Source organism: Pituophis catenifer, unplaced genomic scaffold, assembly GCF_029215685.1.
Source record: "Pituophis catenifer annectens isolate HBS135680 unplaced genomic scaffold, rPitCat1.0.hap2 SCAF_3, whole genome shotgun sequence".
Classification (NCBI taxonomy): domain Eukaryota; kingdom Metazoa; phylum Chordata; class Lepidosauria; order Squamata; family Colubridae; genus Pituophis; species Pituophis catenifer.
In genome coordinates, this window is record NW_027256883.1 from 133,768,755 (window position 1) to 133,783,254 (window position 14,500).

The 14,500-nt window shown below is 37.3% G+C and overlaps 1 protein-coding gene across 1 annotated transcript in view; it reads right to left on the minus strand.

Annotated features, from left to right (window-relative positions):
* Nucleotides 1-2,382: 2,382 nt before the first annotated feature.
* BRDT (bromodomain testis associated) overlaps nt 2,383-14,500 on the minus strand; it is a 37,508-nt gene continuing 25,390 nt past the window's right edge. The window contains exons 12-20 of the mRNA XM_070939398.1: nt 13,934-14,089; nt 10,944-11,005; nt 10,587-10,770; nt 9,752-9,861; nt 8,979-9,126; nt 7,471-7,610; nt 4,624-4,829; nt 3,013-3,175; nt 2,383-2,451 (exon numbers count right to left, since the gene is read on the minus strand). Of these exons, the coding sequence (XP_070795499.1) occupies nt 2,383-2,451; nt 3,013-3,175; nt 4,624-4,829; nt 7,471-7,610; nt 8,979-9,126; nt 9,752-9,861; nt 10,587-10,770; nt 10,944-11,005; nt 13,934-14,089 (1,238 nt within the window). The remainder of the gene's footprint in view (nt 2,452-3,012; nt 3,176-4,623; nt 4,830-7,470; nt 7,611-8,978; nt 9,127-9,751; nt 9,862-10,586; nt 10,771-10,943; nt 11,006-13,933; nt 14,090-14,500) is intronic.

The following is a 14,500-nucleotide window of genomic DNA, read 5'->3' on the forward strand; positions in this document are numbered from 1 at the left end:
TGTTAATTAACCCATAGAGTATAGAAAACTCCAGGGGCTGCACATTCATCAGTTGGAAAATTTGAAGTAGAGAATTGTTCTGGCATTTTCTGTGTTTGGCTATTTACCAGCTTTGATACCAAATCTGCAAACAAACCTTATAACACACTGCAAGCATTTAAAATATGTGTTTGATGAAGACTAAGTAGAGGATTGTTAGGATATTGAATTTAGAAGCTGGAACAGTAAAAGTGGACAATAGGCCAGAACATATAGTTGTAGTTGATTAGTTAAGAGAGTGCTGGCTCATGCATGAGGCAATCTATGCTATGATTGGTTGCTGTAAGTATAAAGGGGGAATTTCTCCTTTTTCCCCTCCTTTTTTTCTTGTGTGTGTTCTGTATACTGTTTAATTTGAGATTGAATTTGGGTCAGTCACCGGGACCAGAGATTTACCCTTCTGAGCTTTCAGGCTCATGCTGGAACCCAACTTTAGGGAACTTCTCTGTGAGGGGGAAGGAACCCCTAAACTGGTGCTGGGTGGTGGGAGCAGCTGTTGCCCAGGAGCAACATGCCTATGCTCTGGTGTTGGGAATTAAGGTGCTGGCCTAAACACCAGGAGATGGTGTCCAGCCTTAGGCATGAAAGCCGGATCGGTGACTTGGGCCAGACTCTCTTTCTCTCTCAACCTAATCCACTTTACAGGATTGTTGTGGAGAAAATAGGAAGAGTAAGGAGGGAAGGAAGAAAAGTATGTTCATTGCCCTGAGTTACTTATAAAATAATAAAGTCAGGATAAAAATCTAATAAATAAAAATATATATTTCCATGCCTATTATTGCAGGATTACTAATAAAATTATTCATCATATCAGAGATTCATATAGTACATTGGCTCATTTTTTAAAGATGCCATTGTTTGCCAACAGTGTCCCATAACAGGTTACCTCAGACAGTTTCTACAGAAGAATAAAATATGATCCCAGATTCTAAGATGAGAAATGGAGTATCAGTTCCCAAGAGGCCCAAACCTAGTTTGCATAACTTGCTAAGCAAATTAGACTCATTTACAGAAATGTCCGCCCTGTCCATATTAACACCCTCATTTCTGTATCTCTATGACTTTTCTGTGACTTAATATGAATTTACTCAGGCCAGTGGCTAGTGGTCATTCTTGAGCAAAATAATTACAAAGATTTCAACTGCCTGTTTCCTGTGGATTAAACAGAAACTAAGTTCTTCCAACCCTATGCTCACCAATAGCAAGAATGCTATTTCATGAATACCAATGATCAATTACCAGTATGTAATTATAACTCTTATTTCCTGTATTTTATTTTATACTGACTTTTTTGTTCTACTCAGAAAGCTCTCGGAAATTAACGTTCCACATATTTCACTTCAATAAATATTTATGCTATAATGAGTATGTGCTAAATTTTTTAATTGCCAGAATACTCTGTTTTTATTAATTATTGTTATGATTAACCAATCTATTTGGAGTGGAGGTTCTGAATAAAAAGGCCAAACTGTGAGCTAAGCGTTTCAGAAACTTTCTGGCACAGAATACTAATTTAGGTATCTGCAAGGTTCAAAATTAATAACTTAACTCCAGTATGAAAACTTATTTTATTGTCATATGAAAACTGTAAATATAAATGCTCTTTGTTATCAAATAAAGCAAGATGGTATTCAAGACAAAAATAAAAATGCAAACCACAGAGAACATAAAATCACAATTCATTTCCAGATTTTAATAAGAAAGAAAAAAGGATTTATCTTTTCAAGTCAGATAGATTTGAGTTCTAAATGAGCTAAAAATAATGTTAAACTGCCACTAAAAAAAATTAACAACCACATTAACTAAAAATCAAAGCCAGACAAAAATTAACCTGCAGGTATCCTTATTAAAACATTAAGCATAACAAAAATGCATTTATATGTACAGTATATAAGGGAGATGCTAAACATCAGTTAACTTTCCAGTTTAAGTATTTTCTCCCAAAATTATATTTGCCTTCATATCTGTTCTAATGTATTTAAACAACAGTTTTGAGCCCTCACATCAATACTTTTCCTTAAATTCTTCACTTCCCAAAATAAAGATTGGGGCTGATTGTAATGTTGTTGTCAAAACACTTTTTAAAATGTTTAGTTTTTCTATGACAATACTCAGAGTACTTCCTCAGAAGGGCTGACCAATTATGCCATGGAAGTTTGCATGGGCTTTTTTGATTTTAATAAGCAAATGTAATTTTATAAAACTGAAATTATATTTATATATTAGCTCTTCAAAAAAAAAATTAGTGGTACTCCAATATCAGGGATCAATTCTTCAGAATAGTTTCTGCAATCTATAACCAGTTTTGAAGAACTGCAAGTAATGCAATCATCTATTTCCATTTCACTGCAGAGTTTCTTCAAACGTTGCCATAACATCACTCTGAAAATTCATGTCAATGGTGCTTTTCAACTATTAAAAACAATAAGGAATTAAAGGGGAAAAGACACTTAGATTGAAATAAATGTTGCTGGATTCAGTAGAATTAGTTTCTGAGCAATAATGCAATTAACTTTTCAACAGTAAAAAGCAAATGTGGGAAAATGACAATAAATTTGTGGGTGCACAACGATTTTAGGATTGAGAGCTATGTTTGGTTTTCAGTGGCCTGTTGCAAGCTGCATTCTTACAAGTAATTGAGGGCAAAGGAAAAGAAACAGTTAAGGTCAGGCAAAAAAATTGATCCCTCAACTTTCTTCAGCCTCAATTTCTAAGTCAGTTCTTCTGACAATTTAAATCAATAAAATTCTGTTGACTTCATTCCAAATAAATGAAGCTGCTCTTTAACTCTTTCATTGTATTAGGGGACCTGCATTCTTTAAGCCGGCATTTTTCAACCTTTGCAGTGGAATATGTGTGGACTTCAACTCCCAAACTTCCCCAACCAGCATGCTTGGTTGGGGAATTCTGGGAGTTGGAGTCTACACATCTTCAAGCTGCCAAGATCAAGAGACCCTGCTATTGGTGGCTTACCGCTTCTCTTCGTCTACGCTCTTGCTCCAGTTTTCTTGCCAAATTACGATCTATGACAAGATTTGGTGCTGAGTGTGATTGTTCTCTTCCAGATCCTGTTATATTTGGAATCGGACAGCCTTCTTTTACTGCTGTGGATTTCAAATCCTTTTCTCTACTGTTTCTAAAGAAAAATAATCAACAACTTTTGTACAGGAAGTCAGATATGCAAGCTTTACATTTGAGCGAACAAACACACACAAGGTATTCATTGCTTACAATCAGCAGTGATTTAGTACAGTGATTTGCACATTGTCCCTACAGTGGATGATGGGATGCCTTAAAAATCAGCATCCATCACTATATGCCAACTGGATAGCAATAGCGATAGCACTTAAACTTATATACCACTTTATAGTGCTTTACAGCCCTCTCTAAATGGTTTTATACTGTCAGCATATTGTCCCCAACAATCTGGGTCCTCATGAAAGCATAACATTAATGGCAAGCTCCCTCACCCTCCCAAAATATCCTGGAAATGGAAATAAAGATGTACTAAAATTTCCTGAATTGCTGAAGTGACAGTTGACAAATAGAGATGCATTGCTATTACCCTTGCAGAGAAAAATATTGTTTGGTATTAGAGTTGTGACTACCTGGGCAGAGCAGGCCCTGGGGAGATGCTACCTAGCACCTTTTCCTCAGGAAGGAAACAGGATTACCATTAATAATAATAAACATAACAAATGCATAATGAATTGATTGTGGGGAGAATTCCTGTTCGTTGTTTCAGGAAGCTAAAACAAAATTAAATATTGTTAAAGCACTTCATCATTCATCAAATGGTAAGTAATCCAAGAATAAAACTTGGAGAGCAAGGGGAGAACCCCCTAGAGGACAGTCTGGCTCAGCAGCATAATTCAAGAGTACCGTTGCTTGTTCCCAATTAAAAGTGACAATGTTAAATATGCATTATTAATGAGTAGTTTGCTTCTTTTGAGTCTCACACAATTGCTTGTGTCAGTGTCACGTTACCTCAGTTGGAGAACAATTCTATGCTAGTAAGGATGATAAGAGTTAATTCTCCCGAAGCCCATTACATTTCTGAGTGAAAAATCATAGGATAGGCAATTTATTCTAGTCAAGAAAACTCAAGAGGATGAGTTTAAAAAAAAAAAGAATTGGGGAGAGCAAGTCAAGTGCATGGTGACATCAACTCACCAATTCAATGCATGCTTAAATTTAAAAGTTTTGGAAAGACATTTTGTTTTGTCAATCTTGATTCCACAGATGATTCCAGAGTGAAAACCTGGTTGGTGTTTTTATATTTATTATCAGTGAAGCTGCCCACATTTTCACCATCTTAAGTGATTGTTTCCACAACCATCATTCTGCTCTGCTCTGTATAAACTCTGTATTCATATTTAGAAATGGAGGCTAATTCTGAAAAGGATATTCAACATTTGCTGTTTTACCAGCATATCCACTTGCTGTTAACTTCAAATATTTTTCTTACATAAGCCTCAGTTTCACAGATCTACAAAACAAGGCAGCTGGCAACTACTTGCTGCAAAGTCAGTTAACAGACATGTGAAATAGAGCCTTTCAGTTTAATTCTATGGAATTACCAACCTCTCTTTTTCCTGAGGATGTTTTTTCAACTTCCTCTCCGCTTGTTCCAATCGTTTTTTTCGTTCCTTGGCCCACTCATTCTCTCCTTTTTCCAGTGCAGCTTTTTGAAACTGTCTGAAGCTTTCATTGGAGGATTTGACCGAGACTGGAACACTCACCATCTTACCTAAACTTGTCCAAGAATCTGCATGTTTGACTTTTATATCCTGCAATTATAACCAGCAACGTAGTTCTAAACACAAGCAGATAACTGTCTTCCACATCTGACAGGACTCCCCAAAGATAAAGAGCAGGTAGTTTTTTTTAAAAAAATGTAATTATTGTATCCTGATAAATTCAGAGCATTTCTACATCACCAATCATATTCCTTCACCAATTTCTCAAGCAGCTGACGCTAACCTGTAATTGTGTTTCTTATAGCTGAACTTGAAAGGCCAAGATCTGCATGAATAGATCAATTTTTTTCTTACTGGCTATTCAATAAGAAAGCTCATAGATCAGCGTTCAATGCCCCATCCCCTGACATCCACATTATTAGTTCACATTGTATGCATTTCCTTAGTAAATCCCTATCACGATCAAGTTGTAAGACAAAACCACCAAGGCATGGTTGTTCCATTGAAATTGAGATCCTATGGGAGCAGATGGATGAGATTGTTCTCCAGCCATCAGGTGGAAGGAAATTGAAACAACTTACAGCTCATGGGAAACTGACTTATCCAGAGGCTCTGCAAAGCTTTAGGGACTCAGATTAAAAGATGGCCTTTCTGACATTCTATATATGCTTTATGTGAACCAGAAATACATCAGCTCTGCTGCACAATAGAGATAATGGTATAAGATCACCCATAACCAAAGAATCCACATTGAAATGCCCTCACTTGACTCTATTTAAAATTGACAACATTGTTCGTAAATATATGTAACAAATCTCCTAGGTGCAGCTTCTTTGGGAAAGGCACTAATTTAGTTCCTAAAAACAAACAGACAAGAGAAGATAACGAGGGACAGAAATAGCCTGCAAGGCTGCACATACATCCCAATGAAGTATTTGCAACTCCTAGTCATCATGGACCAGTTTTAGCAAGAAATAAGATTTTTTCCCCTCTTACAGATGTTTTTCAAACTAAGTATACTGTTAGTGGGAGGCCTTACAGGAAAAATAAAGATTTGACTACTGTGAGGAGCATTTCCAAGCCACTAATTTACATCTCTTTTGTGTATGTATGTGTGCTGATGTTATAATGTGACAGTGTTTTCCTGCTTGAAATAGAGGCTGACACGAGCTCCAAAATACAGAGAATGAATGAGGCGGCCATTGGATGGTTCACATCTCTCTCTGTTAAGACTGTATTTATTTGTAGACAGAGTGTCCTGCAAATTCTATCATTCTAAACGACTATGTGAAATTCTGAAGTCTGTTAGAATGATTATCAAATATTTCTGCTGTATTTATTTATTTTATATCTTGCCTTTATTATTTTTATAAACAGCTCAAGATGGCAAAAATGTCTAATACTTCTTCCTTCTCCTATTTTCCTCACAACATCCACAGCCCTGTGAGGTGAGTTGGGCTAAGAGAGTGTGACTGGCCCAAAGTCAACCAGCTGATTTTCATGCCTGAGATACAATAGGATTAGAAGTCAGTGTGTCCTGATTTCTAGTCTGGTGCTTTAACCACTAGACCAAACTGACTCAATGTATATACCGTATATCAATATTTATCTATAGATATAGTAATATATATTACTATGTATCATTGATATATTGATCCATATCATTACACTTACTGATATATATGAGTGTAAATCAGAGCAAAGAGCTTTGGTTTACCATCATCTGATTTTTCAGACTTCAACTCAAACATGCAATTGCTTTCAGGTTTATTACGGTACTTCTATCTTTAGCACTTTACCCTAGTCACTGTTACTAGTAATAAAACAATTGCAGAAAGTTCTGCATAGATGTACTTCAGCAGAGTCAAAGAAAGTTCTGCATAGATGTACTTCGGGATATAAAAATACATATACATCCTACCATTCCTCTTTGGGATAAGTAAAAAGAAATGAAAGTCAGAAAATAAGAGAAAATAAATTCTAACTAGATGAAACAACAACTGATACATAATGAGGTTGCCAGTATGACGTTTTTTGTTGGCTACAAAATATAATTTGTGGAGAGCCATTGTGCATCGGTCCAAACCAGCTTGATGGAGGTAATTGCTCGTGGCTGAGAACAGCTTTCTCCATCAAGTTATAAAGCATTCCCAAGATCATGCTAATCAGCTCTTAGAATACTGTCTGCACCTGTGTGGTATGTTATGAGCATTGTTAAACATGCCTTCAGATCAGCTGAAGAAGTAAACTGAGATTGTACATCCTCCAGATCTCTCAGCAGCATTGCTGAATTATGTCCATCATTTGTTCCTGCTGCAGTGATGAAGGGGGGGTTTAGAACTGCAAGAGGACTGGGCTTAGGGTGAAGGAAAGTGCTTGGTGACAATGTCAACTGACTAGAATTCTATTTGTTGTTTATGTGGAACTGAAGCCACATCTGGTAATATGAATAATGCAGTAATGAGAGCTAGTTTGGTCTCATGGTGAGGATACCCGGCTAGAACCAGGTGACGGTGAGTTCTAGTCCTGTCTGCCTTCGGCATGAAAGCCTGCTGGGTGATTTTGAGCCAGTCACTCTCTCTCAGCCCAACTCACCTCACAGGGTGGTTATTGTAGGGAAAACAGAAGAAGGAACTCAGCACCTTGAGTTATGTGTAAAAATAACAAAGGCAGAAAATAAAATAAAATAAAATAAAATGTCCAAAGATATTTCAGAAAGTAGCACGTTTACCTTTATTAGAGGCATCTGAGGCTTAACTTCTCTTTTTTTTTTATCTTCACGGTTATCAGAACAGTTTTCTGTAATAGTCCCCTGTGCAGATTCTGTCATCCGTGGTCGCCAATGGCTATCTGAGAAACTAGCTTTCAGTTCTGGAATGCAAGCCAGAGCAGAGACAGAGTAGTGAGTTTACAAAAGGGCGAAGATGTACTCCATTAGTTTTTGTTATTAGATACAGCCCTTCATTCGTATATTTCCATTTGACAGACTTTGGAGGCTTTGTTTATCCCTTGTTTACTTGGCATAGTTTCCAAGTAAGCTGAAGAATAGGAATGCCCCATGTGACTACAGCTTTCTATTTTCAGATGCCTGCTTGAGTGTAGAAGGTGCACATTCCCACCCCCTCCCTTAACATGGACCATTTAGCTTCTTGTAATGGTCTTTCCTGGCTCCCCAAGGAAGGAAAAGCCTGGAACTTTATATTTAATGTAAAGCTCTCCGTGACAATTGCTACCAGTTTTTCCCCTAAGAATAAGTCACCCCCTACATCTAGTGATGCTATAAATTTTTAATTTTTTTTTGCTTTCCTTGGTTAAAGGAACAAACAGCAATGTGTGAAGTGATAAGCTCTTGAAAAGTATTGTTACACTGCAAAACAATGGTGTTATTTTAAATCAAGTTGCACTGATATGCATATAAATCCTACATAATCAATAGAAAATTCTAAAAATAGAATTAGTAGCAGCTCTATGCTCCGTAACCATTCCAATTATATTTCATTCTAGGTAGGCACATTTTGAAGGCGATGGTGGGATTCAGTAACTAAGAGTGGTTAACAAACAATGCAGAGTTGCTGCTTCGTAGCTTTAATGCCCAATGCTCTTACATTCTTCTTCTTAAATCAACTCACTGGTATATCCCTGAGGCTATGGAATATATATCTGGATATTTCCACACAGCACTGAATACAACTCCTATTCATTTTTGTTCATAATTGTTGTAGATTATCAATTTTAGGTAACAATTGGGGGATAAACCAGCAAAAACCAAGTTTCTTGGATCCCACGATGAGACACAAATATTTGGGGTACTTCCATAGGGGCTTGAACACTCAGCCCAGACCTGTTCATTCTCACCCCATCAGCCAAGTGCAAAAGCTGAACCAATGGCAGACTACATTAAGCCACAGCACCCCTATTTTTTTTTCTTTCCAAATTCAGCAGCTCTGTAGAACTCTACATATGCAGAAACTGATCTCCGGCCCGGCCCCTTTTCTCTCCCCCAATAGTGGGGATACTTGACTCCACCCCCACCTGCATGTCCTTTATCTGCCTGTAAAATCATTCTCTACATTTTGAATTGGGCAGGTGTGATGTAGTCATGGTTGAGCTTCCTATTGTTTTGGGAGAATGGTAATGGTGACATGAAAGCAACTTAATATGTCTGGTCTTTGACTGTAATAAACACTGATTTGGCTTGACACTTAATATGTGATGTTAATATTGGTAGCTGATACATACTTTGCTCCTGGTCAGTTGGTGTTACTTTGGCAACTCCGATAGAGGATTTAGCTTGGAGAGCAGATGGAAGCCGCTGGTGCAATAGTGATGGTTTCCGAATCTCTTTCCTGTTGTCCGAAGGTTTATTTGAAGAGGAAGAACAAGGTACCTATAGGAAAGTTGTAAAGTCTTAAAGGGACTGTATTACAATTGTAGAGGTCACCCATCCTATAATAGTTTCACCTTCAGATGGAGAGACTGACCTGCCTTTTTGTATTCCCCCTGGCCATCCCTACCCATTTACGTGGGGTAAGCTTCATTCATGGATGAAACAAATAGAAACTTAAGACTGAAACGCTCAGAGATGGTCTAATGCTACTTATTCTCATGACTTCTGGAAACCAAGTTTTTGAAAGATAAAGTGATTTCTAGCTCTGTCTCTAACCTTCCCATTCCAAAAACCCCTGTGTTGGGTCAGGACACTTCTTTCTAATGCAGAAGAAAACAAACTAATAAAATTTCTTTCTAATCAAGTAACTTTTAGTAAATTCATCATAATTAATTGGGTTAAGGGAAATTCTGGCTCCAACCTGGTATTAACCCGTAGGTGAAAATACAGCAACTCTGCCCACCAAAACTATCCTTCTTTAAAAGTCTTCTATAAATGCTAATCACTGAAAATATCAAGACACTGAAAAGTTGTTTTATGTATATGTATAATTATATGTATATGTATATAAAGTATATAATATACTTTAAATAAAGAACCACTTTCATTTCCCAAAGTTATCCACCTCTGAAAGCTTGTAAGAAGGGTTGTGAGAAGCCTGGATTGCTAATGTGTCACTCTGAGTTGTCTCTTGAACCGGCTTGCAGTGCAGGGGTGACACAACGGCTACTATACCTGCAAGAAGGAAGGAAAACACATAGAAAAACGCCTGTGCCATGTTGCGTCTCTTCACCCTGACAGCTTCAATCACAATGTGGCAAACTCATAACTCTGCATTGCTCCAAGTCAATTAGTGCTTTTGCATTTGATGAGCCCTTGTGCAGGACCTCTTTTAACTGCCTCATCTCAACCCCAGAGGTTTCATTTGAGAAGGAGAGGACAGAGCTATATGAAACATGTCTTCAAGAAGGGAGGCACATAAGAATCCACACAAAGTACCCAATCTGCTGATACATAAAGTAGCTGTGCACATCTAAGGGCTTCAGGAAGAAACTGAGAAGTGTGGGGCAGGGAGGCGAAATCCATCCAAATATTTTCCAAAATAACAGTGGATTTAGGATGGCAGGCCTGCAAAGAGCTGTGCTTTTCCCTTAATTTAAAAGGCACTTTATAACATTTATTTTACAGCACATGCTTCTGTTTTGCTGTTTTGCCATGTTGTTGATTCTGGCAAATGTTGCAGAGATGCTTGTAAGCTCTCAATCTGCTCCAGTGTGCTCTCAATAAAAATAAAAAAAACAGCAGATTCATTGCGATAACCACCCTTCTCAAAGAAGCAGGAGCAGCATTTGATATCACTTCTTCACTCTCTCAGTGAACAAAATATGTATTTTGAGCAGCTCTGAAAAACCAGTTGATGCATTCTACTGGTGCATGAGAATTCTTGGAAAATGTTTTACCTGAAGGAGAAATAATGCTTTGTTCTCGTAGTTTAAGAGGACTGAGCTGCAAGGGTCGAGAGCAAGAAAGTAACTGGTGAGAGGCCCTGGCTTTGGTTGCTCTTTGGGGCAGCTTGCTAAGAGGTGAAGGGGTCCACATTTGAGGAACAACATTGCAGGACATCTCTGGATGATGCAGTGGGATCTGATGTGGAAGAAATTAAAATCATTATACATGTTTTGTATTTGGTGAATCTTTTATGCCAAGGTTTCTACGTAAAAAGAGTTCTTTAAGTGAGAGTGAAATCTGAAGGAGCAGGAACAGCGGAGAAGCCCAAAACTGAAGAATTTAGGGCTCGAAAGTTGAGAAAAGTTTACCTTAAGCTGTTCTCTGCAAAACAAATCCTTTTTCCCATTTCCATTATCTTTTATGTATGCTTCTGTAAAAAGATGGCAAAAGCCAGTTTATAGCATGCATATATTTTGCTATCAGACATTGCATTCGTTGTAAAGCCTTATTATTCCATAATTCTATCATTTGTAGCATTTCCAACAAGCTTTTTCTATAGGGCACTTCTCACAATTCCATCAATTTATTTCACACATTTTGCACATCTCCAAGTTCTATGTTGGAGTGAAGAAACTATGTAGGGATACTTGATACCTCTAACATCAATGGAAGAGAGTATTTGTAGCTGAGGATTGAACTGTGGGCTCTCTGAGCTTGGTGATTGATATTACCTTGTTGAGTAATGAAACAACTGCAATGAAACAACCATGCTTAGATACCACCAAGAACTCTACCCCCAATGTCTCCACAAATTGTATTATAAATCCGGTTTGTTTCTTTTACAACAGCACAACTATAGGTCAAGTATTGTGGACTTCTTCCTAGAGAAATTGAAGCAGCAGTTAGACTAAAGTTGTCATTAATACCAAATAAGCCCACAACGATCCATTGATGGATTGGAAAATTCACAAGAAGGAAATTTGTCCAAGATTTGCCTCACAAATCTATTATCAAGATTTAATACACACGGGCCTGTAGGAGGAGAATTAAATTAATTCATTTAAATATGAATCAACAGTGTGCTGCAACCACCAAAAAAGCTAACACAGTCAGGGTGCAGTAACAGAGGGATAGAATCAAGATCATATTAAATCTTAGCACCACTTTATAATGCCTTAGACCACACTTGGAATATTGTATCCATTTTTGGTCATCACCATATAAAAAAGATGTTGAGATTCTAGAAAGAGTGCAGAAAAGAGCAACAAAGATGATTAGGGGACTGGAGACTAAAACAGGAAAATGGTTGCAGGAATTGGGTATATCTAGTCTAATGAAAAGAAGGACTAGACTATTAAAATTAGAAGGCCACAATTTGTTAAAGGGGTGGCACGCCTTCTTGTGGAACGCCGGGAACAAAACCTATAAACATTTTAAAAATCACATAATAAGAAATTCACTGATTGGCATCTGGTTCGAAATTAAAAACAAACATTATATGAAGGTTCCCGGCTAGATATCTGCATTAGAGGCGGCAATGCACCCCAACACACTAGAACCCCATGAATTAATAAGTTACAAAGAATTATTGGACCCCCAAGGAAGATTAAAAACACAGCAGGAACTCAGGGAACAAGGCATAGAAATAGATTGGTGGCCCAACCTACAAATACAAACTAGATACAATAAAGACAATGAGGAAATAGGAATCGACATAAATCCCAACCGACTAGACAAATTATTAGGAACTAAGGATGGATTCCAACTTTGTTATCTGTTATATCTTACTCTACAATAAGTGCATTTGGCAAATTTAAGAAACTCCATGCCTATAAATGTTGCCATTCATACCAACGAGTACCAATAATGGAGAATATTTGTAACTCGGGGTTAAATGAGTCCTTGGTACTCTCTGAGCTCAGAGAGCACCAAGGATCCCTCATACCAATGAGTCAAATGTGTTTATTTTATTTATTATAAATGTTCTTATCCTGGTTATTCCTGGTTATTCTACTTTGAAGCACACCGAAACTCTATTTTTAACCAAGTGTCAAACAGTAGGTGGTCAGACTGATCAGTTTCATACAAATACTAGATCACTCCCCCACCCCCCAATCTCTAACTTTACAGGAAATCACACTGGATATAATATATTTTGATCCATGTGAATTGCTTTAGTTTGCATCAAAGTAAATAGATATTTCTCTGACTATCTTAACAGTGAAGGCTTATGCAACCATAGCCACAAACAATTTAAACCAGGTGTCACATTATAATTATTGGATCTGTATATTCAAATTATGAATGTACCATTGAGCTATAAACTTTGCATTTTTTTTTATGTCTTCTGCTTTTAAATTTATACTGCAGGTAAGTTGTAACATGCAAATTGTACATTGTAAGTTATTAACAACACGCAAAAGAAATTTGGTATTGTAATTCTGGAATAGTGTTTTTCAAACTCAGCAGAGTTGAAGTCAAACATCTTAAAGTTACTAAGGTTGAGAAACACTGTTCTAGAATGTATTTACCAGGAAGTAAATTCTATAGAAATGCCTTTTCAGTAATCATGCTTAGAATCAGCAGCATACAGTGTATACTGTGTTCCAGCAAACACCCCAAAATGGCTGTTGGCAGAATAAAATAATGATTGGGAACATGAATACTTTTTCTCAAGACTATTTAACCAGGAGTTAAACTAAAAAAAAGAAAAAAAATGAGCTTGTGGTTTACGGTTTTGATGCTTAGACAGAATAGATTATATAAAGAAGAGAGTCATGATGTAACTTTAGAGAGGGAGATTAAAATATAATTGTACTTATCACTGCTATGAAAATCAGATACCAATTCTTTATGTGTCTTTTGATGTCTTCCTGTTTTCTACATTTTCTTTTTGCACTTTTAGCTTGTTCTTTTCTTTTCCCCTTTTCCTTATTCTTTGTTCTATTTTACTTTGTATTAGGTCTTACTGTTGATAGTTAAAACTTTCAATTAAAATTATATATAAACAAACTTATACATATGACAAATACACAGACACACTAATTTTTTCACCCCTTTCTCACCCCTGTAGAGGTGGTCTCGCTATTCCTCAATCTCAGATCCTCTACCAGAGGCCTGGGAGTTTGAGGGTTCTGCTCAGAATCTCAGCTGATCCTAGCACTTCACTGTTTTGGACAGAGAGCTTTGATGTTGTTCCTTAGATTATATGTACTATTATATATTATAATCTTATATATTTGTGAACATACGTGTGTGTGTGTGAAGTAAATCAGGACTTTAGCTTTCTAGATCAAAGCTAATATATTTTACAGGAAGTCTGCCAGAGGCATTCTTTCTGAAAAATCTTAATAAAAACCTGATTCAGAATTGCTGCTGTCGGATGAACTGGAATCATTGCTGGTGCTTTCAGACGCAGAGGAGGCATTGCTGTTGCTGCTGCTGCTGCTGCTGCTGCTGCTTTCACTTAGTCGACTAGGCCTTCCGTAGATTTTTGATTCAGCATTTTTTCCAGCTGTAAGACACAGAGAACTTAAACTTAAAGGAGAACTTTGGGGGACAAAAAGTACAGAGATGATTAAAGGCCTGGAGACTAAAACATATGAAGAATGGTTGCAGGAATTGGGTATGGCTAGTCAAGAGAAAAGAAGGAGTAGGAGTGACATGATAGCAGTATTCCAGTATTTGAGGGGCTGCCACAAAGAAGAGGGGGTCAATTTATTTTCCAAAGTACAAGAGGGCAGGAGAAGGAACAATGGATGGAAACTGATCAAGGAGAGAAGCAACCAGGAATTAAGGAGAAACCTCCTAACTGAGACCGATTAACCAGTGGAATGACCTGTCTTCAGAAGTTGTGGGTGCTTCATCGCTGGAGGCTTTTAAGAAAAGACTGGACAGCTACTTGTCTGAAATGATATAGGGCCAT